Raw genomic sequence first — 26,937 nt, 5'->3', positions numbered from 1 at the left:
GGGAGCGGGACGGACCGCGCTCACCTGGTGTTTCTCCTCGGCTTCTCTTGCAGGCGGGCGGGTGGCAGTTCACGCTGTCGGTGACCCGCAGCAGTGCCGGCGGGCAACGGAGACAGCCTCAGCCATCCTTGCTGCCTCACTTAAGGCGGCCAGGGATGCCGGCAGCTGCACCCCGGCGTTCTGGTGCAGCAGCCTGCGCACCTGCTGCGCGAGGCAGAGAATGCACCATCGGCATTAGAAGCGTCAGACTCCCAACACTTCCCCGAAGACCTCAGGTGTCCAGTCGCAACACCGGCTGGACAAACCCTGTGAGCGTGCCCAGGCTTCTCGTGCCCCGAGCGGCAGCAGACGGTGCCAGCGCTGCCGGCGCTGCTCAGGGAAGACTGGGCGTATGCTCTGTGACATCCAGGGCTGAGGGACAGATTCCTGCCCCTGGTGGTTCCCGAACCAGTGATGCTGGAGTGCAGGTTGAGCTGCAGGAGCTGGAAGAGGCTGCTGAGAAGGAATCCACGGGACAGTCATCTGGCAACCTGTGCAGCGCATCTCTTGCCTTACCTGTTGAGGCAGGCACTGTATGTGCAGCTTCTCTGACTGTAGACCTTGAGCCTGAAGGACACCTCGAGCCCTTGCCAGCAACCAATCCTGAAGATGAGGAGAACTCAACCTCTTCCAACACTGAATGCTCCTCTGCCTCTGATGATTCCCCAGCTAGGGATGTTCTAGTCCAGGATTCGCAGCAAGAACTAGGAGAGAGTGCTGGGATAGAAACGGCAGGAGAGTCATCTGGCACCCTGCAGGTTGCATCTCTTGCCCCATCTGATGAGGCACACGCTGTGTGTTCAGCATCTCTCCTGGAGCCTCTGTCTGCATCACATGTAGATACAGAAGAAGATTCAGAAAGCTCCTATTCTTCTGAGTCTGCATGCTCTGCAGTGGAGGCCAATGCAGCCGCACTCCTCTTGTCAGTGTCTGAGGGAGGAGAAAGAGAAGAACCATCTGTGGCCATGCCTGAAGCTCTGGAAGAAGCAGGGAGTTTCCAGGATCCTGTAGGATCCCACAGGAGGGCCTGTGGGTGCCCTCATATGATCCCAGCACTCCGAAGAATTCTTGATGAGGACAGAAATGAGCGGATGTTGTCACACTGGAATATTTCCTGGCCAAGGAGTGTGATGAGCCCCAGTCAGCTAAGACTACAGGCAAGAGGTGATGCTTTCAACACTGCTAGCGCTACTCAGGGCATGCCAGCCATCCGGCCCACAACATCAAGGGGTCATACCTCATTTCTTGACTCTGGTGATTTCCAATTGTTGGCTGGTAGACTGCCACTTGTGCAAGAAGACTCCAGCGATGACAGCAGCAGTTCTTCTAGCACTGCTGAGAGCATGCTGAATACCAGAGACACTGCAGAGACAGATGAGGGCATCCACCTGCCCTCCCGTCTTTGCACTTCAAAAGTGGATGCTGTGGAGGAAGACTGGGATTATTACTCTGAGGAAGATACTTCATCAGAGGCAGTCAGTTTAACACCCAGCACATCTGATAATTCATCAGTTGATGTGGAGACCACATCTTCAGCATCATCTGTGGCTGCAGATCCCAGGCCTGAGGAGCAGGTGTCAGCATGTGTGGGAGCAGATGTGGGCCCTCAGGACGAGGTGAGCAAGGCGTGTGTGGTTGGTACCAGGCATGAAATTGAGGCAGAGGCAGGAGAGGTGCCTGGAGCTTGCGCTGTGGCAAGATGCCTGGTGCTGTCTCCTTTCCAGCCAGCTCCACGCATTAGGGTGGAGAACCCTTCTGTTACCCCTGCCTTACCTTCAAGCAAAGGGGCCTGGAAAGGCAATCCCTTCCTTGGGCGCGTGGCACCCACAGCATCACCGGGCAGTGACAGACTGGGTTGTGGTTTTGTTCTCTCCACACAGGTTTCTGCAGAGGCCAGAAAACGTGCACAGAGCTCCGTGTGCTTCAGAGATGCACCGGAGGATGGCCCAGGTACGTCCCCGGGCAGAAAGCCATGCCCACCAAGTGGCACGGAGGCCAGCGGCGTTCTGTGCCCTGCCACATGCAGTGCAGTCCTCCCAGGGAAATTCCATGGTGGTGGGTGGCAGGCAGGGCCGTGCCTCTGCCCCTTGCCTACAGCTCTCTGTCCCCAACAGGTACCACTGACGCACCACACGCAGCGGCTCGCCGCCGGATGCCAGCTGTCATCAGGATGGCGCTTCGGGCTCTGCGCAGAGTTTGCACCTGCAGCTGCATCAGGGGACAGGAAGAGGAAAGGCACGAGGCTGCAAACACCAGGCAGCTCCCAGAGACAACAAACTAAATCACAGAATTGAAGAATGACCTGGATTGCAAGGGACTTCAGGGATCATGAAGTTCCAAACCCCCCTGCCTGGCAGGGCCACCAACCTTCCACAATTACTAGATCAGGTTGCCCAAGGTCCCATCCAACCTGGCCTTGAACACCTCTAAGGACGGGGCATCCACAACCTCCCTTGGCAGCCTGTTCCAGGGCCTCACAACGCTCCTAGTAAAGAACTTCCCCCTAACATCCAACCTAAATTTACCCTCTTTCATCTTAAGTCCATTTCCCCTTGTCCTGTAGTTGTAGAATAGCTCCCAGAGATGAAACACCCAATCCTGTATATGTAGAAATCTGATTAAACCTTATCCCTTAACCCTATCCTGGCTGAGTGCTGTCTGGTCTGTGCACGTTTGGTCTCTGTGCAGCTACTGGGATCAGAGAATGGAGCAGTGGATCCCCGTGTCAGTGATGGCAGCAAGTGCAGAGAGCGTGGGCGTGCAAGGCACGGTGATTTCTCGCTTGCCAAGTGTGAGCTGGCTGAGCTGGTGTGTGTGTGAGGTGGCCTGTGATGAAGGGCTTGAGGGTCTCTGAAGCCCTGGTGGGAGAGTGCTGGTGTGTCTGTAACCAGGCACCTGGCTAGAGGAGACCAAGAGTGTCCCAGCTGGATCGGGGCTCCTCAGGCGCCACACTGTGTAGTCTTGGGTATTCCCACAAAGACATCATTCCCCCATATGAGGATGTCATCAGCATACAGACAAACCCGGACACTGTGGTCCAACGTAACCTTCTCCATCCTCCGTGCCTATGCTCTGAGCTCCAGAGTGGGCGAGTGTTTGTACCCCTGAGGTAATCAGCTGAATGTGCATTGCAGTCCCTCCAAATAAGTGCAAATTGACTGTCCTCCGCCTTCCTCAAGGGGACCGTAAAAAACCTGTCTTCGACATCAACAGCAGCCAGAAAGGGGTGAGCATGTTCCTGTAGAGCGGCAATCAATTCTGAAACATTTGGGACAGCTGTTGCTGAAGGGGCAGTGTTGGCATCCAGGTGCCTGTAAGTCTCCCACTTTCCATTAGGCTTCCATACCAGGAGAAGTCCCTCGACATTTTCTGCATACGGTGCCCGCCCTGTCCCTTGCCCATAGCCATCTGTCCCCCAGAGGATCCGCTGCCACACCACGTGCAAGGCTTCTGCAGAGGTGGAGAGGAGCTGCACGGAGCTCCAGGTGCTTCAGAGACACACCGGAGGGTGGCCCAGCTCCGTCCCCAGGAAGAAAGCCATCCCAGTGCTTACCCACCCAGCTCAGGTGGCCCACCAGGTGGCATGGAGGCCGGCAGCACTGCGTGCCCTGCCATATCCAGGCCCACCCTCCTGCGGAAAACCTGAAGTGGTGGGTGGAGGCAGGGCCGTGCCACTGCCCCTTGCCTACAGCTCTCTGTCCCCCACAGTTACCGCTGCCGCACCACACGCAGCGGCTTGCTGCCAGTGGCCTGCTGTCAGCAGGATGAGACTTTAAGCTCTGCACAGGGCATTCACCTGTAGCTGCATCAGGGGACAGCAAGAGGAGAGGCACGAGGCTGTCAGCAGTAGTTTGAGACCGCACAAAATGGAACCAGAAAGTTTAACGTTTTTCTTTTTTGATTCTCTCTCCCACCCCCCTGGGAGGTGGGATAGCCAGTAAGAGTAGTTTGCTGTGTAGCTGCCTGACTGGTTAAACCTCAACAACCACGCTTTTAATGTTCACTGCTTCAGTTTCTTGAAGAAAATAAACATCACATATGACCCCACAGTCTTCTGTCTGTGTCTAGGAGAACATTTTTAAAACTAAGGCAGGCTAAAGTAGGACCTTCCTATTGTCATCTATACTGCCGTTCCCCTCCAGAAATAATGTATTTGTGAGGGGAAAAAACAAACAAACAAAACCACAAAAACAAAGCAAACATTTCTTCGCTTCTCTCTTTCTTCTTATTTGGAATTTTCCTTTTTTTTTTTTTTTTGTTTCTGAATTAAAATGAAAACTTCAAGAAAGATCAATGCAATTCCACGACTGTGCACTGTTCGCTCAGAGTAGCCTTTTTTTCCCCCAAAAGGATGTCCTGACATTTGCAATCCAACAAAGCTTAACCAGAAATACAGAAACTAGGCAAAGTGCTCCCGGCGGCGGTTTGTTTCTTTTAAAAGCGGAAACAACAGAGGCGGTCTCTAAGCCTCCGCGGTCCGTTTCCGACACGGCACCACACAGGGTTCCTCTCACGGCCGCCATCTTTTCCGCACTGCTCCCTCGCGGGCTTCCCACAGGCTGCAGCTCTGCCAGCACTGCTCCGAAGCGGCTCCGTAGCCCGGGGTCCATCCTGCAGAAACCGCCTCACGGTTTCTCCACAGAGCAGCTCTCTGTGAGGAAGCTCCCCACAGAGCTCCACCACCGCACGCTCCTCTTCAAGAGCGGCAGCCCGCCCAGCCCTCCCGCCTCACTTCGGGCCCCTCTCCACGGCCGCAGCTCGGGCCCGGGGCTGCTCCTGCGGGCACAACGTGGCTGCCGCCTCCTGCGGGCCGCTCCTGTCTGCAAAGGAGATGTGCTTCGTGTGGTGCCCACGGGCTGCAGGGGACAGCCTGCTCCTCCGCGGGCTGCAGGGAGCTGCTGCTCCGTGCGTGGAGCACACCCTGCTTTCCTTCTGCACTCACTTGGGTGACTGCAGGGCAGTGCCTCTCTCACTCCTCACTCCCCTCTCCCAGCCGCTGTCCTTACATCTCCTCACCCAGAATCACAACTGCCATCACTCGTTGGCTGTTTTGTCTCGTGGTGGATCTCTCCTGCAGCTAGACAGAACGCACTTTGTTCTAACATGGGCCATCCGGTAGAGTCCTCTCACAGACTCTAACAGAGGTTGTCCCGGAATCCTATTCTTGCCCATCCCCTCCTCCTTTTGGGGATGACTTTTCCTCAAAAGCTGTGCCCGGGAAGGAGAAAAAGGATCGACCAGCAGGATCTACCTTCTCATCCCCATACCTTTTGCCTGCATCAGTAGGATCCTGGAGGTATCCCTACATTCTTGGCCTTTGCATGGGCTGAACCCTGTGCACTCAAAATCCCTGTGCTGGCAGTGTCCAGCAGTGGAGGACATGCTCATGTACTGACAGAAGTAGGGAGCTTCCAGCACTGCACATCACAGTTTTCACCTGTTAGATGTCTCCTGCTTTCCTCTTCCCTTGAAACAGTGTGAGGTATTTAACTAGACTCTCTTCATATCCTTGTTCATCTTCCCCGATGATCGCCACTTCCTACAGCTTCTTCACGTGATCCCTCTGCACCCTGACCACAGCATACCTCCCTGAGATGAGGCAGCCGCTGCTCCCAGTGAAACCACCCCAGGTACCCTTCAAACAACACCTGGACAACCACATCCTCTCTCGGGATGGTGCTTCTGGGTTAAAATCTACTATGTGCTAAGGGCATGCTGTTTCTCTGGCCCACGGTGGCCACAACGCATGGCACGTCTTCGTGCTATGTTGCTTTCAGTGGAGCTGCTGTACCCCTCCGCCCATGCTGCAAGCACTGCTGAAGGCTGCACACTGCCCTTCCTTGCTGAAATTAGTAAACAGCTGCATCACAGAAGCTGCAAACTTATGGAGATTTGTTCTTCTGAAGAACCTACCCTGAACATATACACTGAATCAGAGAAATATGGCCTTGTAACATTTCTTCCAGTATCTCATGTAAGCTTGCACTGGAACAAAGAGATACAGTTTTTCACAAGTATCTTTATTCAACCTCTCACGCCCCAGTGGTTATTCTGGATGTCAGAGGCTATTTTGCAGACAGCCGTACTACTGGAAATCACTAATCATTCCCAGTCTTACTGGTCATAGCAATAGCTGGGAAGTCAACAACTTCAGGCACTTAAGTCAATTGTAACTTTCTTGCTCAGGTATCTAACCAGTAACATCTTCATAATATTCTGTTCTAAATCGAGTGCCAGTCAGCATGACAATGTCTTACTTCTTGTACCGTTGCTAGAGATCTGTGCAAATCCATCATCTTCACATCACCCACAGTATGTAGACATTATCTCCTCTTTGTAGGCCAGCTCACAGGATCCTCTCCAAACAGACTACACTAATTCTCAATTAGTGCTGTCTCAGTACCGCAACGTTATTTGCATGATAAAGCTACTTCATGTTTTCCTTCAACACGCTGCCTAATAATTTCATTTAATACTCCCTGTTCTACCAAGATAATCATTTATTCTCTGTTTTTCTTTTTCCGGCATGCAGCACCCCGGCGTGCAGCAGCGTCTCCTTGTGTCTGTAAGCTGCCTGCTCTGCAAGCAGCAGCCTGCGCACCTGCTGCGTGAGGCAGAGAATGGGCCATGGTCATTAGAGGCAGCAGAGTCCCAATACTTCCCCGAAGACCTTCTGCAAACACCATGCGTGTCCAGTCGCAACACCGGCTGGACAAACCCTGTGAGCGTGCCCAGGCTTCTCGTGCCCCGAGCGGCAGCAGTCGGTGCCAGCGCTGCCGGCACTGCTCAGGGAAGACTGGGCATATGCTCTGTGACATCCAGGGCTGAGGGACAGATTTTTGCCCCTGGTGGTTCAGGAACCAGCGATGCTGGAGAGCAGGTTGAGCTGCAGGAGCTAGAAGAGGCTGTTCAGAATGAACCCACAGGCAGTCATCTGGCAACCTATGCAGCGCATCTCTTGCCTCACCTGTTGAGGCAGACACTTCATGTGCAGCTTCTCTGGCTGCAGACCTTGAGCCTGAAGGACACCTCGAGCCCTTGCCCATAACCGGACCTGAAGATGGGGAGAACTCAACTTCTTTCAACACTGAGTGCTCCTCTGCCTCTGATGGTTCCCCAGCCAGGGATGTGTTAGTCCAGGATTTGCAGCAAGAACTGGAAGAGAGCGCTGGGAGAGAAACGGCAGGAGAGTCATCTGGCACCCTGCAGGTTGCATCTCTTGGCCCATCTGATGAGGCACACCCGTGTGTTCAGCGTCTCTTCTGGAGCCTCTGCCTGCATCACATGTAGATACAGGAGATTCAGAAAGCTCCTATTCTTCTGAGGCTGCATGCTCTGCGGTGGAGGCCAATGCAGCAGCACTCCTCTTGTCGGTGTCTGAGGGAGGAGAAAGAGAAGAACCAGCTGTGGCCATGCCTGAAGCTCTGGGAGAAGCTGGGAGTTTCCAGGATCCCATTGAGATCAACAGGAGGGCCTGTGGGTGCCCTCGTATGATCGGAGGACCCCAAAGATTTGTGGATGAGGGCAGAAATGAGCGGACATTGTCACGCTGGAATATTTCCTGGCCAAGGAGTGTGATGAGGCCCGGGCAGGAAAGACTGTAGGCAAGATGTGATGGTTCCAAAACTGCTGGTGCTGCTCATGGCATGCCAGCCATCCGGCCCACAACATCACAGGCTCATGGCTTGTTTCTTGACTCTGGTGATTCCCAGATGTGGGCTGGTAGACTGCCAGTGTTGTGGGAAGAGCCCAGTGAGGAAAGCAGCGCTTCTGCCAGCACTGCTGAGAGACACAGAGAATATAATGGAGACACAGAGAGAGGATGGTATTTGATGGCTACACTAGATATGTAGCCATTTGTGACAGTGCGTCAGGGCTCTGCTGTACAGAGAAATTCAGAAATATTAAGGGAAGGGAAGGGAAGGGAAGGGAAGGGAAGGGAAGGGAAGGGAAGGGAAGGGAAGGGAAGGGAAGGGAAGGGAAGGGAAGGGAAGGGAAGGGAAGGGAAGGGAAGGGAAGGGAAGGGAAGGGAAGGGAAGGGAAAGCAACTGCATGTCTGAAACACTCACATTGTTTGCTGGTTCTGGGGAGGGAAGTAGGGAAGGGAAAGGTCACCTTTTGGCTCTGTCACTTAATCTACTGTGCTAACAAAACTGAGACTCATACATTGTTGCTGGTATGAGTGCCTGTATGTACTGCAGAAGTCCATTTGAGCTTAACCAGTACCCCTAGGTCTCACAATATTTCCTTTTCTTCTCAGACTCTGGTTGCGGCACAGCCTCTTTACTGCAAAGGAAACACAGACAAAGAGACACTAACCAGCCTTACAGCAAGAGGGTATGCAGCCACATGCTTAAACAGGCTGATGTCTCTTCAGAGATAAATCTACCTTGACAGAAAAATCAACGGAGCCTGAGGTTTTACTGATGTTAGGATTCAACTCTAGGAGTTGCTTCTTTATTGAAAAGGTAATCCGTCAGTTAAAACATTCATAAAATAGACTGACTAAGAGTTTCAGTACAGGCTATGTTATCTGAGCTATGGAGAGAGCAAAGGCTAAAAGTAGACAAGGCTAGCTCAGAATTTTAATGAAATGTGCTTGTACAGGTATGTGTGGAGGGGAGTAATTATCTTCATGCCATTTGTGTCATACTTACGTATGATTTTTTGCTTTTGGTCACCTTGTGTTTTGATTCTTAGTTGGAATTTGTTTTTTCAGCTGAGCTATGGGAAGGAACATTTGTTTACAGATTTGGTGAGATGTACTTTTCACAACAAACTTTTCTTTTCCAAAATCATTACTAAAAATCACAATACTGTGAACTGGTTACTTGCAGAAAGAGAAGGAAAAAAAAAAAAAAAAAAAGGTCAGATCAATGAAAATATTACATTTTTCTAAAGGCAGAAACTTCTAACTTAGATATGAGTTCCACACCAGGCTAATCTCATCAGTTAAAGGTGTACAGAGGCAATCTGAAGTGTGGCTAACAGATTGGTAGCTCATTCTTTCTACCTTGGTTTAAAATGAGTGTGATATTGCCTTTTTTCCAGTCGCCACGGACTTCACTTACCGAGAGTGGCTTAGTGACTACATCATCCTTAGGACTCTGGGGTGCATCTCATCAGGACCTGAAGACTTACGGATGCTCAGGTTCTTCAGGTGGTTGTGAACCATCAGATCCCACATTTTGCACCTTCCAAACCACCTGCTCGAGGGCTATGTGGATGGCACTCTCCGGTGAAGACTAAGACAAAAATATTGCTGAATACCTCAGCCTTCTCCTTGTCCTTATCACTACCTTGCCTATGTTTCTCACTCGGGACAGTACGCTCTCTTGGACTTCCCTTTTCTGGTTGATGTACCTGTAGAAGCCTTTCTTATTCTCCTTTCCGTCCCTTTCCAATTGGGCCTTGGCCTTCCTGACTCCATCCCTACGCAGCCCAGCAACATTCCGGTACTCCTCCCAGTTTACCAGTCCCTGCTTCCACTGCCTGTGCATTTTCTTCCTACTCTCTAGTTTGACCAGTAGGTCGCAGTTCAGCCATGCTGGTCTCTTGCATTCCTTTCCTGACTTCTCCACTTAGGCATCCAGAGCCTAATCCTAGCCCTAACCCTAACCCTAAACTTCTCTTGTGCTCTTGTGCCCTAAACTGCCCGTCTTCTCATTTGCTACTAGTCATAGGACTGATATGTGCTTTCATGAGCTGAGTATTTTCACAGGTCTAGGAAATTACCTACGTGGTACCTGAACAACTGTAGATACTCTTTATTTCTTCAAAGTGCTGTGTGCATATTATCTCCGTCTTGTTAGCATAGCCAACATGAAAAAGCAGCACTCATCTGCTGGTCAGATAGCAGTATAAGATACCATTTGACTTTCACAGAGGTTTTCCTGTATTGTGTGCTGCAGATATTTAGTCCATGCTCTGGAATATGTTATATCTGGTTATATCAATTGCAGGAGTATGCATACAGGAGATTCAGGAGGTATGTTACTAGCAGAAGGCTAGGCTAAAATCTCCCTTTCTCCTTGCGCAATAACTGAAGGAAGCAGAAGCTGAAGCTGATCACCTGAAGAGCCTTCAAAATGAGGAGAGCTCACACAAGTTTTAAGCAGTTTCTTTACTGATCTCCAATTACATACGGAGTTGGCAGAGGACAATCTAGAGAAGGTAGGAGATTTTTTAGGTCACTGTACTTACTTTTTTGTGCTGCAAATTTTCTTAAATGGTACGAAGGGTACAAAGACACGCATATTTTTGAGTTAAGCATATTAGGTCAGATATGCCCTTGGTGCTTTACAACAGTGGCAGCTTTATAATTGTTTTATTATTACTATCATTATTTTTTAACCAGGGGCCTCATAGCATCCTTCTGCTCCAGGGAGTCAGACTGTTGTGCACACAGTACAGGAGTATGGATTTTTTTCTGACTTTTCCTTTCTAGCTGCACTGGACCTCATCCCAGTCAGCTAAACCTCCAGGAGGTGTGAGCTGTGCTGCACGGAGTGCATTGGGTACCTTTCCCTTTATATTTAAAGGCCTTGCCTTCAAACAGTGACTATGTGTGTGCGTGAGTCCAGCTCAGCATACTGCATGCAACACTGCTTGTGTCCCTGAAATCTGTGTTTTCTTTCTCTCAGCACAACCTTGGCCTTAGATTAGAAGGACAGTCAGAAAGATAAGAGTATCACTTGCTTGAGGAATTCCCTCAGAAAATGTGTTTGGATGAGGAAATATCCAAATGGATTTCTACTGCCTCAATTAATCAGAAAAGTATCATGGATGCCTGTATAATTTGATGCAAAGCTGCCGTAACACGGGGTGATCTGTAAAGGGGTTCATAACCGTGTAAAAGAACAGCTCTTCAACTAGTTTTTGAACTTCAGTAGACTCATTGTTAGGACTCCAGCGTTAGCTGCATCCATGTAAAATTTCACCTCATTGCAAAGCCAACTCTGCAAAACATCCAACTAGAGGCTTTGTTATCTCCTATTTGAAAGCCTCGTTTTGTTGGTACAGATACAACAAAGCTCTTTTTTTTGTATCAATTTTTCCAGCTTTTCCACCTTGCCATAGACACTGTTAGATCATGTGGTTGGAGGGTCACCTCAATGAATACACAGCTTATTCATAGGCTTGCCTTGGACTCCTCTTTCGTGCTACCAAATGTGGCACATCCAACATACACAGTCCTTACACACCTTCCAGGCATTCTGCATGGGAAGGAAAGGGAAACACTGCAGAGGCGTGCTTTGTTTCTTTTGTCATAGAACACCATACTTATTCCATCATTAACTTTCTTTTACTGTACAAACGTGATTTTAAAGTACAACATATGTGCTATATGTGTGGCTTATAAACTCGCATCTCCACTATCTGTGCTACGTGTTTCTATTAAGAGAATAGAATATATTTGCAAACTGCCACACATACCAAAATAGAATAATTGAAATTAATTGATTAATTAAAACATCTTTTTATGCTTGGAATGAAGTGCTCTTGTTTTTTGGCCAGGCTGGCTGACCAGTGTTTCAGCAAGGATTTATGCATTTAAGATTACTGTATGTAAGACTCTAAGTATAAATACACCAGAAACTTGGGATTTTCAGACAGAAGAAATGCGAAAGCTCAAAAGAAATGCAAGCACAAATGGAGGTTAGTCTGTGCACAGAGCTGGCAACATGAAAACAAGGCTTTTTACAGTTACTTCTATCACACCGGAAAAAACGGACAAGGAATAAAAGACACTCATCTGTCACGAATGTTGCCTGAAACACCGAGAAACTACTTCAGGCTGCTTTAAGTAAGGTGGATCCAGATTCCCTGTGATGAAGATGGTGATTGCAGTAGAGTGGATGATGGGGATATTGTACAGCTACGGCAGGGTCAGCTGAGACCGGTCTGAGGTCAGAGGGACGGAGTGGACTATCATTCTTCCAATTCAGGATGAATAATTCAGGATGAGTGTGGAGGATTTCTGACACCATCTCAGTGCAAAGATTGCTTGATGCATTTGTGCAGCACAGCAGAGTGCTGGACAGGATCAAAGAACAGTTAAGGCCCGAAGGGAACTCTGGGTCCTTCCTGCCTAAACCCCCACAAGAAGGGATGCATAGAGCAAGTTGCCCAGGGGAACCACTACAATTAGCGGCCATACTTGAGTGTACATTTCAAACATGTACTAAATAAACATCCAGCATGTAGTTACGAGTAAAGACAGAGAAATCATGATGAGCTGTACAATGCAACATGCAACCGTTTTAATGCTAATTCAGATTTACTCACTAATGTTCAAAAATCAGGACCTGAAATTGAACTTAATGGAAATTACCAATGCAGTGGATTAATTTACAAGTCTGTCCTATCAGAAATGTGTGATTAAGAGCAAAGATAACCCTATAAACTCTTCTAGGAATAAGTGTCATAGATAAATGACATACATAAGTGAAACTCTTGTATGAGCAAGAACAGCTAATGATGTTGTCCTGATGCGTGGTGCACAGACAGCTCCTTTGCTCCTCCCAAAGTGCATCACCAGTGAAAAAATCACTTAAAGTATTGATTTGAGAATGTATAGAAATATAAGATCATTAAGTGTAACATCATTATGCCACTACATATAAAAGTATAATCTGTAAGACAGACACAACTGACAAAGAAACGAGGTTGAAAACAGAGTTATATGAAAGTGAAACGGTTTCTGACTACAGATATAACTATCGGGTAAAAAACTTAATAAACATCTTTGTCTTCCGAATCTCCACTAGATGACCGAGATCCTTGCTCCTCTTAATCCCTTTGATTTATTTCCTTTTTACTAGTGGAGATTCTACAATTCTTTATTCTAAGTAATGAATTCTTTTTTCTTTCTCTCTTTCTTTCTTTTCTGAGTTGCCTTCATTTCTTTTCCTTATGAATTTTGTCAGCTGAACTATTATAGGCAAAGGAGTCACCAAGTTTTGGGGGAGATTCTTTGATCTTTCTAGAAGATTACACAGACTATTCCCAGTAAATTTCATCTCATAAAGAAGAGTTTATTATTTACTTTCAACATAAATTACATTTTAGTTTCAGATAATAATCCTGAGTTAGGAGTAGGGAGAGGTATAAGGACGACGCTGAGTCACAGGCAGCCGGCTGCCAGGCACGTGCGGAGGGCTGTCACAGTGGGCTGTCGTAACCGCCAGGGCTTTGTGACGCGGGCCGGCATCGAACCCGAAGGCCGTTGTGACGCGGGGCTGCCTTGAGGGGTCAGCGTCCCCTGGAGGGAGTGCCGCTCACTCTCAGGACAGCGGCTCCGTGAGGAGGCAGCAGCTCCTGGGTGCTTCCCTGTGCCTCTGTGCGAGGACGCGGAGATGAGCGAGAAGCGCGAGAAGGACGACTCCCAGCCCAACGCAGGGCTGCCACGCGTGCAGGAACGCCGCCAGGTGAGGCAGGCGGAGAGCAGCGGGGCCGGGCTCGGCCGGGCCGCCGGTGGCGACCTGGCCACCTCCATCTCACGCCTCCTTCTCCCCACAGGTGGGCCGCACGGCGCCGCGAGCGGTGCCGCCGGGCAGCCGGAGCCCGGGCTCGTCCCTCCACGGCGTCCATCTGCCGCCGCTGCCCGGCCCGGAGAGCTCGCGGGCCTCCGGGAGCCGCCGCGCACAGGTAAGGGAGCCCGAGGGAGGCGAGGCCGAACGTCTTCCCGCGTGGCGCGGGGACCGCCCACATGAGCGCTGCCCTCGGTGCTCCGTGGGGCGGGAGCGGGACGGACCGCGCTCACCTGGTGTTTCTCCTCGGCTTCTCTTGCAGGCGGGCGGGTGGCAGTTCACGCTGTCGGTGACCCGCAGCAGTGCCGGCGGGCAACGGAGACAGCCTCAGCCATCCTTGCTGCCTCACTTAAGGCGGCCAGGGATGCCGGCAGCTGCACCCCGGCGTTCTAATGTCTGTAAGCTGCCTGCTCTGCAAGCAGCAGCCTGTGCACCTGCTGCGCGAGGCAGAGAATGCACCAGCGGCATTAGAAGCGTCAGACTCCCAACACTTCCCCGAAGACCTCAGGTGTCCAGTCGCAACACCGGCTGGACAAACCCTGTGAGCGTGCCCAGGCTTCTCGTGCCCCGAGCGGCAGCAGACGGTGCCAGCGCTGCTGGCTCTGCTCAGGGAAGACTGGGCGTATGCTCTGTGACATCCAGGGCTGAGGGACAGATTCCTGCCCCTGGTGGTTCCCGAACCAGGGATGTTGGAGTGCAGGTTGAGCTGCAGGAGCTAGAAGAGGCTGCTGAGAAGGAATCCACGGGACAGTCATCTGGCACCCTGCAGGTTGCATCTCTTGGCCCATCTGATGAGGCACACGCTGTGTGTTCAGCATCTCTCCTGGAGCCTCTGTCTGCATCAGATGTAGATACAGAAGAAGATTCAGAAAGCTCGCATTCTTCTGAGTCTGCATGCTCTGCGGTGGAGGCCAATGCAGCAGCACTCCTCTTGTCGGTGTCTGAGGGAGGAGAAAGAGAAGAACAAGCTGTGGCCATGCCTGAAGCTGTGGGAGTAGCAGGGAATTTCCAGGATCCCATAAAGTTCAACAGGAGGGCCTGTGGGTGCCCTCGTATGATCTCAGGACCCCGAAGAATTCTTGATGAGCAGCTGTTGTCACGCTGGAATATTTCCATGCCAAGGAGTGTGATGAGCACCAGGCAGCAAAGAGTGCAGGCAAGAGGTGATGCTTTCAACACTGCTGGCATTGCTCAGGGCATGCCGGCCATGCGGCCCACAACATCACAGGCTCATGGCTCTTATCGTGACACTGGTGATTCCCGAGTGTGGGCTGGTAGACTGCCAGTGTTGTGGGAAGAGCCCAGTGAGGACAGCAGCACTTTTGCCAGCACTGCTGAGTCGTCACACGCCAGAGACGCTGCAGAGACAGATGAGGGCGTGCACCTGCCCTCCTGTCTTTGCCAGTCAACACCAGAGGCTGTGGAGGAAGAACTGGAGTGTGACTGTGAGGAAGATGCTGCAGCAGAGGCAGTCAGTGTCACACCCGGCACATCTGATAATTCATCTGGTGAGGTGGAGACCACATCTTCAGAATCATCTGTGGCTGCAGATCCCAGGCCTGAGGAGCAGGTGTCAGCATGTGTGGGAGCAGATGTGGGCCCTCAGCACGAGGTGAGCAAGGCGTGTGTGGTTGGTACCAGGCACGAAATTGAGGCAGAGGCAGGAGAGGTGCCTGGAGCTTTTGCTGTGTCCGAGATGCCTGGTGCTGTCTCCTTTCCAGCCAGCTCAACGCATTAGGGTGGAGAACCCTTCTGTTAGCCCTGCCTTGCCTTCAAGCAAAGGGGCCTGGAAAGGCAATCCCTTCCTTGGTCGCCTGGCACCCACAGCAAAACAGGCAGTGACAGACAGGGTTGTGGTTTTCTGCTCTCCACACAGGTTTCTGCAGAGGCCGGAGAACGTGCACAGAGCTCCGTGTGCTTCAGAGATGCACCGGAGGATGGCCCAGGTACGTCCCCAGGCAGAAAGCCATGCCCACCAAGTGGCACGGAGGCCGGCAACGTTCCGTGCCCTGCCACATGCAGTGCAGTCCTCCCAGGGAAATTCCATGGTGGTGGGTGGCAGGCAGGGCCGTGCCTCTGCCCCTTGCCTACAGCTCTCTGTCCCCCACAGGTACCGCTGCCGCACCACACGCAGCGGCTCGCCGCCGGATGCCAGCTGTCATCAGGATGGCGCTTCGGGCTCTGCGCAGAGTTTGTACCTGCAGCTGCATCAGGGGACAGGAAGAGGAAAGGCAGGAGGCTGCAAACACCAGGCAGCTCCCAGAGACAACAGACTAAATCACAGAATCAAAGAATGACCTGGGTTGGAAGGGACCTCAAGGATCATGAAGTTCCAACCCCCCTGCCTGGCAGGGCCACCAACCTTCCACAATTACTACATCAGGTTGCCCAGGGCCCCATCCAACCTGGCCTTGAACACCTCCAAGGACGGGGCATCCACAACCTCCCTGGGCCATCTGTTCCAGGGCCTCACAACGCTCCTAGTAAAGAACTTCCCCCTAACATCCAACCTAAATCTACCCTCTTTCAACTTAAATCCATTTCCCCTTGTCCTGTAGTTGTAGAATAGCTCCCAGAGATGAAACACTCAATCCTGTAGATGTAGAAATCTGATTAAACATTATCCCTTAACCCTAACCTGGCTGAGTACTGTCTGGTCTGTGCACGTTTGGTCTCTGTGCAGCTACTGGGGTCAGAGAATGGAGCAGTGGATCTCCATGTCAGTGATGGCAGCAAGTGCAGAGAGCGTGGGCGTGCAAGGCACGGTGATTTCTCGCTTGCCAAGTGTGAGCTGGCTGAGCTGGTGTGTGTGTGAGGTGGCCTGTGATGAAGGGCTTGAGGGTCTCTGAAGCCCTGGTGGGAGAGTGCTGGTGTGTCTGTAACCAGGCACCTGGCTAGAGGAGACCAAGAGTGTCCCAGCTGGATCGGGGCTCCTCAGGCGCCACACTGTGTAGTCTTGGGTATTCCCACAAAGACATCATTCCCCCATATGAGGATGTCATCAGCATACAGACAAACCCGGACACTGTGGTCCAACGTAACCTTCTCCATCCTCCGTGCCTATGCTCTGAGCTCCAGAGTGGGCGAGTGTTTGTACCCCTGGGGTAATCAGCTGAATGTGCATTGCAGTCCCTCCAAATAAGTGCAAATTGACTGTCCTCCGCCTTCCTCAAGGGGACCGTAAAAAACCTGTCTTCGACATCAACAGCAGCCAGAAAGGGGTGAGCATGTTCCTGTAGAGCGGCAATCAATTCTGAAACATTTGGGACAGCTGTTGCTGAAGGGGCAGTGTTGGCATCCAGGTGCCTGTATGTCTCCCACTTTCCATTAGGCTTCCATACCAGGAGAAGTCCCTCGACATTTTCTGCATACGGTGCCCGCCCTGTCCCTTGCCCATAGCCATCTGTCCCCCAGAGGATCCGCTGCCACACCACGTGCAAGGCTTCTGCAGAGGTGGAGAGGAGCTGCACGGAGCTCCAGGTGCTTCAGAGACACACCGGAGGGTGGCCCAGCTCCGTCCCCAGGAAGAAAGCCATCCCAGTGCTTACCCACCCAGCTCAGGTGGCCCACCAGGTGGCATGGAGGCCGGCAGCACTGCGTGCCCTGCCATATCCAGGCCCACCCTCCTGCGGAAAACCTGAAGTGGTGGGTGGAGGCAGGGCCGTGCCACTGCCCCTTGCCTACAGCTCTCTGTCCCCCACAGTTACCGCTGCCGCACCACACGCAGCGGCTTGCTGCCAGTGGCCTGCTGTCAGCAGGATGAGACTTTAAGCTCTGCACAGGGCATTCACCTGTAGCTGCATCAGGGGACAGCAAGAGGAGAGGCACGAGGCTGTCAGCAGTAGTTTGAGACCGCACAAAATGGAACCAGAAAGTTTAACGTTTTTCTTTTTTGATTCTCTCTCCCACCCCCCTGGGAGGTGGGATAGCCAGTAAGAGTAGTTTGCTGTGTAGCTGCCTGACTGGTTAAACCTCAACAACCACGCTTTTAATGTTCACTGCTTCAGTTTCTTGAAGAAAATAAACATCACATATGACCCCACAGTCTTCTGTCTGTGTCTAGGAGAACATTTTTAAAACTAAGGCAGGCTAAAGTAGGACCTTCCTATTGTCATCTATACTGCCGTTCCCCTCCAGAAATAATGTATTTGTGAGGGGAAAAAACAAACAAACAAAACCACAAAAACAAAGCAAACATTTCTTCGCTTCTCTCTTTCTTCTTATTTGGAATTTTCCTTTTTTTTTTTTTTTTGTTTCTGAATTAAAATGAAAACTTCAAGAAAGATCAATGCAATTGCACGACTGTGCACTGTTCGCTCAGAGTAGCCTTTTTTTCCCCCAAAAGGATGTCCTGACATTTGCAATCCAACAAAGCTTAACCAGAAATACAGAAACTAGGCAAAGTGCTCCCGGCGGCGGTTTGTTTCTTTTAAAAGCGGAAACAACAGAGGCGGTCTCTAAGCCTCCGCGGTCCGTTTCCGACACGGCACCACACAGGGTTCCTCTCACGGCCGCCATCTTTTCCGCACTGCTCCCTCGCGGGCTTCCCACAGGCTGCAGCTCTGCCAGCACTGCTCCGAAGCGGCTCCGTAGCCCGGGGTCCATCCTGCAGAAACCGCCTCACGGTTTCTCCACAGAGCAGCTCTCTGTGAGGAAGCTCCCCACAGAGCTCCACCACCGCACGCTCCTCTTCAAGAGCGGCAGCCCGCCCAGCCCTCCCGCCTCACTTCGGGCCCCTCTCCACGGCCGCAGCTCGGGCCCGGGGCTGCTCCTGCGGGCACAACGTGGCTGCCGCCTCCTGCGGGCCGCTCCTGTCTGCAAAGGAGATGTGCTTCGTGTGGTGCCCACGGGCTGCAGGGGACAGCCTGCTCCTCCGCGGGCTGCAGGGAGCTGCTGCTCCGTGCGTGGAGCACACCCTGCTTTCCTTCTGCACTCACTTGGGTGACTGCAGGGCAGTGCCTCTCTCACTCCTCACTCCCCTCTCCCAGCCGCTGTCCTTACATCTCCTCGCCCAGAATCACAACTGCCATCACTCGTTGGCTGTTTTGTCTCGTGGTGGATCTCTCCTGCAGCTAGACAGAACGCACTTTGTTCTAACATGGGCCATCCGGTAGAGTCCTCTCACAGACTCTAACAGAGGTTGTCCCGGAATCCTATTCTTGCCCATCCCCTCCTCCTTTTGGGGATGACTTTTCCTCAAAAGCTGTGCCCGGGAAGGAGAAAAAGGATCGACCAGCAGGATCTACCTTCTCATCCCCATACCTTTTGCCTGCATCAGTAGGATCCTGGAGGTATCCCTACATTCTTGGCCTTTGCATGGGCTGAACCCTGTGCACTCAAAATCCCTGTGCTGGCAGTGTCCAGCAGTGGAGGACATGCTCATGTACTGACAGAAGTAGGGAGCTTCCAGCACTGCACATCACAGTTTTCACCTGTTAGATGTCTCCTGCTTTCCTCTTCCCTTGAAACAGTGTGAGGTATTTAACTAGACTCTCTTCATATCCTTGTTCATCTTCCCCGATGATCGCCACTTCCTACAGCTTCTTCACGTGATCCCTCTGCACCCTGACCACAGCATACCTCCCTGAGATGAGGCAGCCGCTGCTCCCAGTGAAACCACCCCAGGTACCCTTCAAACAACACCTGGACAACCACATCCTCTCTCGGGATGGTGCTTCTGGGTTAAAATCTACTATGTGCTAAGGGCATGCTGTTTCTCTGGCCCACGGTGGCCACAACGCATGGCACGTCTTCGTGCTATGTTGCTTTCAGTGGAGCTGCTGTACCCCTCCGCCCATGCTGCAAGCACTGCTGAAGGCTGCACACTGCCCTTCCTTGCTGAAATTAGTAAACAGCTGCATCACAGAAGCTGCAAACTTATGGAGATTTGTTCTTCTGAAGAACCTACCCTGAACATATACACTGAATCAGAGAAATATGGCCTTGTAACATTTCTTCCAGTATCTCATGTAAGCTTGCACTGGAACAAAGAGATACAGTTTTTCACAAGTATCTTTATTCAACCTCTCACGCCCCAGTGGTTATTCTGGATGTCAGAGGCTATTTTGCAGACAGCCGTACTACTGGAAATCACTAATCATTCCCAGTCTTACTGGTCATAGCAATAGCTGGGAAGTCAACAACTTCAGGCACTTAAGTCAATTGTAACTTTCTTGCTCAGGTATCTAACCAGTAACATCTTCATAATATTCTGTTCTAAATCGAGTGCCAGTCAGCATGACAATGTCTTACTTCTTGTACCGTTGCTAGAGATCTGTGCAAATCCATCATCTTCACATCACCCACAGTATGTAGACATTATCTCCTCTTTGTAGGCCAGCTCACAGGATCCTCTCCAAACAGACTACACTAATTCTCAATTAGTGCTGTCTCAGTACCGCAACGTTATTTGCATGATAAAGCTACTTCATGTTTTCCTTCAACACGCTGCCTAATAATTTCATTTAATACTCCCTGTTCTACCAAGATAATCATTTATTCTCTGTTTTTCTTTTTCCGGCATGCAGCACCCCGGCGTGCAGCAGCGTCTCCTTGTGTCTGTAAGCTGCCTGCTCTGCAAGCAGCAGCCTGCGCACCTGCTGCGTGAGGCAGAGAATGGGCCATGGTCATTAGAGGCAGCAGAGTCCCAATACTTCCCCGAAGACCTTCTGCAAACACCATGCGTGTCCAGTCGCAACACCGGCTGGACAAACCCTGTGAGCGTGCCCAGGCTTCTCGTGCCCCGAGCGGCAGCAGTCGGTGCCAGCGCTGCCGGCACTGCTCAGGGAAGACTGGGCATATGCTCTGTGACATCCAGGGCTGAGGGACAGATTTTTGCCCCTGGTGGTTCAGGAACCAGCGATGCTGGAGAGCAGGTTGAGCTGCAGGAGCTAGAAGAGGCTGTTCAGAATGAACCCACAGGCAGTCATCTGGCAACCTATGCAGCGCATCTCTTGCCTCACCTGTTGAGGCAGACACTTCATGTGCAGCTTCTCTGGCTGCAGACCTTGAGCCTGAAGGACACCTCGAGCCCTTGCCCATAACCGGACCTGAAGATGGGGAGAACTCAACTTCTTTCAACACTGAGTGCTCCTCTGCCTCTGATGGTTCCCCAGCCAGGGATGTGTTAGTCCAGGATTTGCAGCAAGAACTGGAAGAGAGCGCTGGGAGAGAAACGGCAGGAGAGTCATCTGGCACCCTGCAGGTTGCATCTCTTGGCCCATCTGATGAGGCACACCCGTGTGTTCAGCGTCTCTTCTGGAGCCTCTGCCTGCATCACATGTAGATACAGGAGATTCAGAAAGCTCCTATTCTTCTGAGGCTGCATGCTCTGCGGTGGAGGCCAATGCAGCAGCACTCCTCTTGTCTGTGTCTGAGGGAGGAGAAAGAGAAGAACCAGCTGTGGCCATGCCTGAAGCTCTGGGAGAAGCTGGGAGTTTCCAGGATCCCATTGAGATCAACAGGAGGGCCTGTGGGTGCCCTCGTATGATCGGAGGACCCCAAAGATTTGTGGATGAGGGCAGAAATGAGCGGACATTGTCACGCTGGAATATTTCCTGGCCAAGGAGTGTGATGAGGCCCGGGCAGGAAAGACTGTAGGCAAGATGTGATGGTTCCAAAACTGCTGGTGCTGCTCATGGCATGCCAGCCATCCGGCCCACAACATCACAGGCTCATGGCTTGTTTCTTGACTCTGGTGATTCCCAGATGTGGGCTGGTAGACTGCCAGTGTTGTGGGAAGAGCCCAGTGAGGAAAGCAGCGCTTCTGCCAGCACTGCTGAGAGACACAGAGAATATAATGGAGACACAGAGAGAGGATGGTATTTGATGGCTACACTAGATATGTAGCCATTTGTGACAGTGCGTCAGGGCTCTGCTGTACAGAGAAATTCAGAAATATTAAGGGAAGGGAAGGGAAGGGAAGGGAAGGGAAGGGAAGGGAAGGGAAGGGAAGGGAAGGGAAGGGAAGGGAAGGGAAGGGAAGGGAAGGGAAGGGAAGGGAAGGGAAGGGAAGGGAAGGGAAGGGAAGGGAAGGGAAGGGAAGGGAAGGGAAAGCAACTGCATGTCTGAAACACTCACATTGTTTGCTGGTTCTGGGGAGGGAAGTAGGGAAGGGAAAGGTCACCTTTTGGCTCTGTCACTTAATCTACTGTGCTAACAAAACTGAGACTCATACATTGTTGCTGGTATGAGTGCCTGTATGTACTGCAGAAGTCCATTTGAGCTTAACCAGTACCCCTAGGTCTCACAATATTTCCTTTTCTTCTCAGACTCTGGTTGCGGCACAGCCTCTTTACTGCAAAGGAAACACAGACAAAGAGACACTAACCAGCCTTACAGCAAGAGGGTATGCAGCCACATGCTTAAACAGGCTGATGTCTCTTCAGAGATAAATCTACCTTGACAGAAAAATCAACGGAGCCTGAGGTTTTACTGATGTTAGGATTCAACTCTAGGAGTTGCTTCTTTATTGAAAAGGTAATCCGGCAGTTAAAACATTCATAAAATAGACTGACTAAGAGTTTCAGTACAGGCTATGTTATCTGAGCTATGGAGAGAGCAAAGGCTAAAAGTAGACAAGGCTAGCTCAGAATTTTAATGAAATGTGCTTGTACAGGTATGTGTGGAGGGGAGTAATTATCTTCATGCCATTTGTGTCATACTTACGTATGATTTTTTGCTTTTGGTCACCTTGTGTTTTGATTCTTAGTTGGAATTTGTTTTTTCAGCTGAGCTATGGGAAGGAACATTTGTTTACAGATTTGGTGAGATGTACTTTTCACAACAAACTTTTCTTTTCCAAAATCATTACTAAAAATCACAATACTGTGAACTGGTTACTTGCAGAAAGAGAAGGAAAAAAAAAAAAAAAAAAAGGTCAGATCAATGAAAATATTACATTTTTCTAAAGGCAGAAACTTCTAACTTAGATATGAGTTCCACACCAGGCTAATCTCATCAGTTAAAGGTGTACAGAGGCAATCTGAAGTGTGGCTAACAGATTGGTAGCTCATTCTTTCTACCTTGGTTTAAAATGAGTGTGATATTGCCTTTTTTCCAGTCGCCACGGACTTCACTTACCGAGAGTGGCTTAGTGACTACATCATCCTTAGGACTCTGGGGTGCATCTCATCAGGACCTGAAGACTTACGGATGCTCAGGTTCTTCAGGTGGTTGTGAACCATCAGATCCCACATTTTGCACCTTCCAAACCACCTGCTCGAGGGCTATGTGGATGGCACTCTCCGGTGAAGACTAAGACAAAAATATTGCTGAATACCTCAGCCTTCTCCTTGTCCTTATCACTACCTTGCCTATGTTTCTCACTCGGGACAGTACGCTCTCTTGGACTTCCCTTTTCTGGTTGATGTACCTGTAGAAGCCTTTCTTATTCTCCTTTCCGTCCCTTTCCAATTGGGCCTTGGCCTTCCTGACTCCATCCCTACGCAGCCCAGCAACATTCCTGTACTCCTCCCAGTTTACCAGTCCCTGCTTCCACTGCCTGTGCATTTTCTTCCTACTCTCTAGTTTGACCAGTAGGTCGCAGTTCAGCCATGCTGGTCTCTTGCATTCCTTTCCTGACTTCTCCACTTAGGCATGCAGAGCCTAATCCTAACCCTAACCCTAACCCTAAACTTCTCTTGTGCTCTTGTGCCCTAAACTGCCCGTCTTCTCATTTGCTTCTAGTCATAGGACTGATATGTGCTTTCATGAGCTGAGTATTTTCACAGGTCTAGGAAATTACCTACGTGGTACCTGAACAACTGTAGATACTCTTTATTTCTTCAAAGTGCTGTGTGCATATTATCTCCGTCTTGTTAGCATAGCCAACATGAAAAAGCAGCACTCATCTGCTGGTCAGATAGCAGTATAAGATACCATTTGACTTTCACAGAGGTTTTCCTGTATTGTGTGCTGCAGATATTTAGTCCATGCTCTGGAATATGTTATATCTGGTTATATCAATTGCAGGAGTATGCATACAGGAGATTCAGGAGGTATGTTACTAGCAGAAGGCTAGGCTAAAATCTCCCTTTCTCCTTGCGCAATAACTGAAGGAAGCAGAAGCTGAAGCTGATCACCTGAAGAGCCTTCAAAATGAGGAGAGCTCACACAAGTTTTAAGCAGTTTCTTTACTGATCTCCAATTACATACGGAGTTGGCAGAGGACAATCTAGAGAAGGTAGGAGATTTTTTAGGTCACTGTACTTACTTTTTTGTGCTGCAAATTTTCTTAAATGGTACGAAGGGTACAAAGACACGCATATTTTTGAGTTAAGCATATTAGGTCAGATATGCCCTTGGTGCTTTACAACAGTGGCAGCTTTATAATTGTTTTATTATTACTATCATTATTTTTTAACCAGGGGCCTCATAGCATCCTTCTGCTCCAGGGAGTCAGACTGTTGTGCACACAGTACAGGAGTATGGATTTTTTTCTGACTTTTCCTTTCTAGCTGCACTGGACCTCATCCCAGTCAGCTAAACCTCCAGGAGGTGTGAGCTGTGCTGCACGGAGTGCATTGGGTACCTTTCCCTTTATATTTAAAGGCCTTGCCTTCAAACAGTGACTATGTGTGTGCGTGAGTCCAGCTCAGCATACTGCATGCAACACTGCTTGTGTCCCTGAAATCTGTGTTTTCTTTCTCTCAGCACAACCTTGGCCTTAGATTAGAAGGACAGTCAGAAAGATAAGAGTATCACTTGCTTGAGGAATTCCCTCAGAAAATGTGTTTGGATGAGGAAATATCCAAATGGATTTCTACTGCCTCAATTAATCAGAAAAGTATCATGGATGCCTGTATAATTTGATGCAAAGCTGCCGTAACACGGGGTGATCTGTAAAGGGGTTCATAACCGTGTAAAAGAACAGCTCTTCAACTAGTTTTTGAACTTCAGTAGACTCATTGTTAGGACTCCAGCGTTAGCTGCATCCATGTAAAATTTCACCTCATTGCAAAGCCAACTCTGCAAAACATCCAACTAGAGGCTTTGTTATCTCCTATTTGAAAGCCTCGTTTTGTTGGTACAGATACAACAAAGCTCTTTTTTTTGTATCAATTTTTCCAGCTTTTCCACCTTGCCATAGACACTGTTAGATCATGTGGTTGGAGGGTCACCTCAATGAATACACAGCTTATTCATAGGCTTGCCTTGGACTCCTCTTTCGTGCTACCAAATGTGGCACATCCAACATACACAGTCCTTACACACCTTCCAGGCATTCTGCATGGGAAGGAAAGGGAAACACTGCAGAGGCGTGCTTTGTTTCTTTTGTCATAGAACACCATACTTATTCCATCATTAACTTTCTTTTACTGTACAAACGTGATTTTAAAGTACAACATATGTGCTATATGTGTGGCTTATAAACTCGCATCTCCACTATCTGTGCTACGTGTTTCTATTAAGAGAATAGAATATATTTGCAAACTGCCACACATACCAAAATAGAATAATTGAAATTAATTAATTAATTAAAACATCTTTTTATGCTTGGAATGAAGTGCTCTTGTTTTTTGGCCAGGCTGGCTGACCAGTGTTTCAGCAAGGATTTATGCATTTAAGATTATTGTATGTAAGACTAAGTATAAATACACCAGAAACTTGGGATTTTCAGACAGAAGAAATGCGAAAGCTCAAAAGAAATGCAAGCACAAATGGAGGTTAGTCTGTGCACAGAGCTGGCAACATGAAAACAAGGCTTTTTACAGTTACTTCTATCACACCGGAAAAAACGGACAAGGAATAAAAGACACTCATCTGTCACGAATGTTGCCTGAAACACCGAGAAACTACTTCAGGCTGCTTTAAGTAAGGTGGATCCAGATTCCCTGTGATGAAGATGGTGATTGCAGTAGAGTGGATGATGGGGATATTGTACAGCTACAGCAGGGTCAGCTGAGACCGGTCTGAGGTCAGAGGGACGGAGTGGACTATCATTCTTCCAATTCAGGATGAATAATTCAGGATGAGTGTGGAGGATTTCTGACACCATCTCAGTGCAAAGATTGCTTGATGCATTTGTGCAGCACAGCAGAGTGCTGGACAGGATCAAAGAACAGTTAAGGCCCGAAGGGAACTCTGGGTCCTTCCTGCCTAAACCCCCACAAGAAGGGATGCATAGAGCAAGTTGCCCAGGGGAACCACTACAATTAGCGGCCATACTTGAGTGTATATTTCAAACATGTACTAAATAAACATCCAGCATGTAGTTACGAGTAAAGACAGAGAAATCATGATGAGCTGTACAATGCAACATGCAACCGTTTTAACGCTAATTCAGATTTACTCACTAATGTTCAAAAATCAGGACCTGAAATTGAACTTAATGGAAATTACCAATGCAGTGGATTAATTTACAAGTCTGTCCTATCAGAAATGTGTGATTAAGAGCAAAGATAACCCTATAAACTCTTCTAGGAATAAGTGTCATAGATAAATGACATACATAAGTGAAACTCTTGTATGAGCAAGAACAGCTAATGATGTTGTCCTGATGCGTGGTGCACAGACAGCTCCTTTGCTCCTCCCAAAGTGCATCACCAGTGAAAAAATCACTTAAAGTATTGATTTGAGAATGTATAGAAATATAAGATCATTAAGTGTAACATCATTATGCCACTACATATAAAAGTATAATCTGTAAGACAGACACAACTGACAAAGAAACGAGGTTGAAAACAGAGTTATATGAAAGTGAAACGGTTTCTGACTACAGATATAACTATCGGGTAAAAAACTTAATAAACATCTTTGTCTTCCGAATCTCCACTAGATGACCGAGATCCTTGCTCCTCTTAATCCCTTTGATTTATTTCCTTTTTACTAGTGGAGATTCTACAATTCTTTATTCTAAGTAATGAATTCTTTTTTCTTTCTCTCTTTCTTTCTTTTCTGAGTTGCCTTCATTTCTTTTCCTTATGAATTTTGTCAGCTGAACTATTATAGGCAAAGGAGTCACCAAGTTTTGGGGGAGATTCTTTGATCTTTCTAGAAGATTACACAGACTATTCCCAGTAAATTTCATCTCATAAAGAAGAGTTTATTATTTACTTTCAACATAAATTACATTTTAGTTTCAGATAATAATCCTGAGTTAGGAGTAGGGAGAGGTATAAGGACCACGCTGAGTCACAGGCAGCCGGCTGCCAGGCACGTGCGGAGGGCTGTCACAGTGGGCTGTCGTAACCGCCAGGGCTTTGTGACGCGGGCCGGCATCGAACCCGAAGGCCGTTGTGACGCGGGGCTGCCTTGAGGGGTCAGCGTCCCCTGGAGGGAGTGCCGCTCACTCTCAGGACAGCGGCTCCGTGAGGAGGCAGCAGCTCCTGGGTGCTTCCCTGTGCCTCTGTGCGAGGACGCGGAG

General features: G+C 49.6%; 2 protein-coding genes across 2 annotated transcripts; both read left to right on the top strand.

Annotated features, from left to right (window-relative positions):
* The first annotated feature begins 63 nt into the window (after positions 1-63).
* On the top strand, positions 64-2,333 carry LOC146758963 (uncharacterized). Its single transcript, XM_085511965.1, has one exon. The coding sequence runs from the start codon at positions 156-158 to the stop codon at positions 2,331-2,333; it is 2,178 nt and encodes a 725-aa protein (XP_085368091.1). The 5' UTR covers positions 64-155.
* Positions 2,334-13,397: 11,064 nt separating this feature from the next.
* LOC146758962 (uncharacterized) lies at positions 13,398-17,334 on the top strand. The gene is made up of 4 exons (XM_085511964.1): positions 13,398-13,469; positions 13,561-15,183; positions 15,448-15,529; positions 17,096-17,334. Exons 1-4 carry the CDS (start codon positions 13,398-13,400, stop codon positions 17,332-17,334), a joined length of 2,016 nt encoding a protein of 671 aa, XP_085368090.1.
* The last annotated feature ends 9,603 nt before the right edge of the window (positions 17,335-26,937 follow it).

Source organism: Coturnix japonica, chromosome 11, assembly GCF_054131305.1.
Source record: "Coturnix japonica strain WE chromosome 11, WE-NBRP24, whole genome shotgun sequence".
NCBI classification, from domain to species: domain Eukaryota; kingdom Metazoa; phylum Chordata; class Aves; order Galliformes; family Phasianidae; genus Coturnix; species Coturnix japonica.
Note: the sequence above shows the minus strand (reverse complement) of the source record. Positions and strands in the feature narration are given on the sequence as shown.

Bases quoted from the DNA above. Each gene is read 5' to 3' on its own strand.
- LOC146758963 (XM_085511965.1), top strand. From the start codon at position 156: ATGCCGGCAGCTGCACCCCGGCGTTCTGGTGCAGCAGCCTGCGCACCT.
- LOC146758962 (XM_085511964.1), top strand. From the start codon at position 13,398: ATGAGCGAGAAGCGCGAGAAGGACGACTCCCAGCCCAACGCAGGGCTG. The intron at 13,470-13,560 runs GTGAGGCAGGCG...TTCTCCCCACAG, and splicing joins GCGTGCAGGAACGCCGCCAG to GTGGGCCGCACGGCGCCGCG. The intron at 15,530-17,095 runs GCAGAAAGCCAT...CTCCGTCCCCAG, and splicing joins TGGCCCAGGTACGTCCCCAG to GAAGAAAGCCATCCCAGTGC.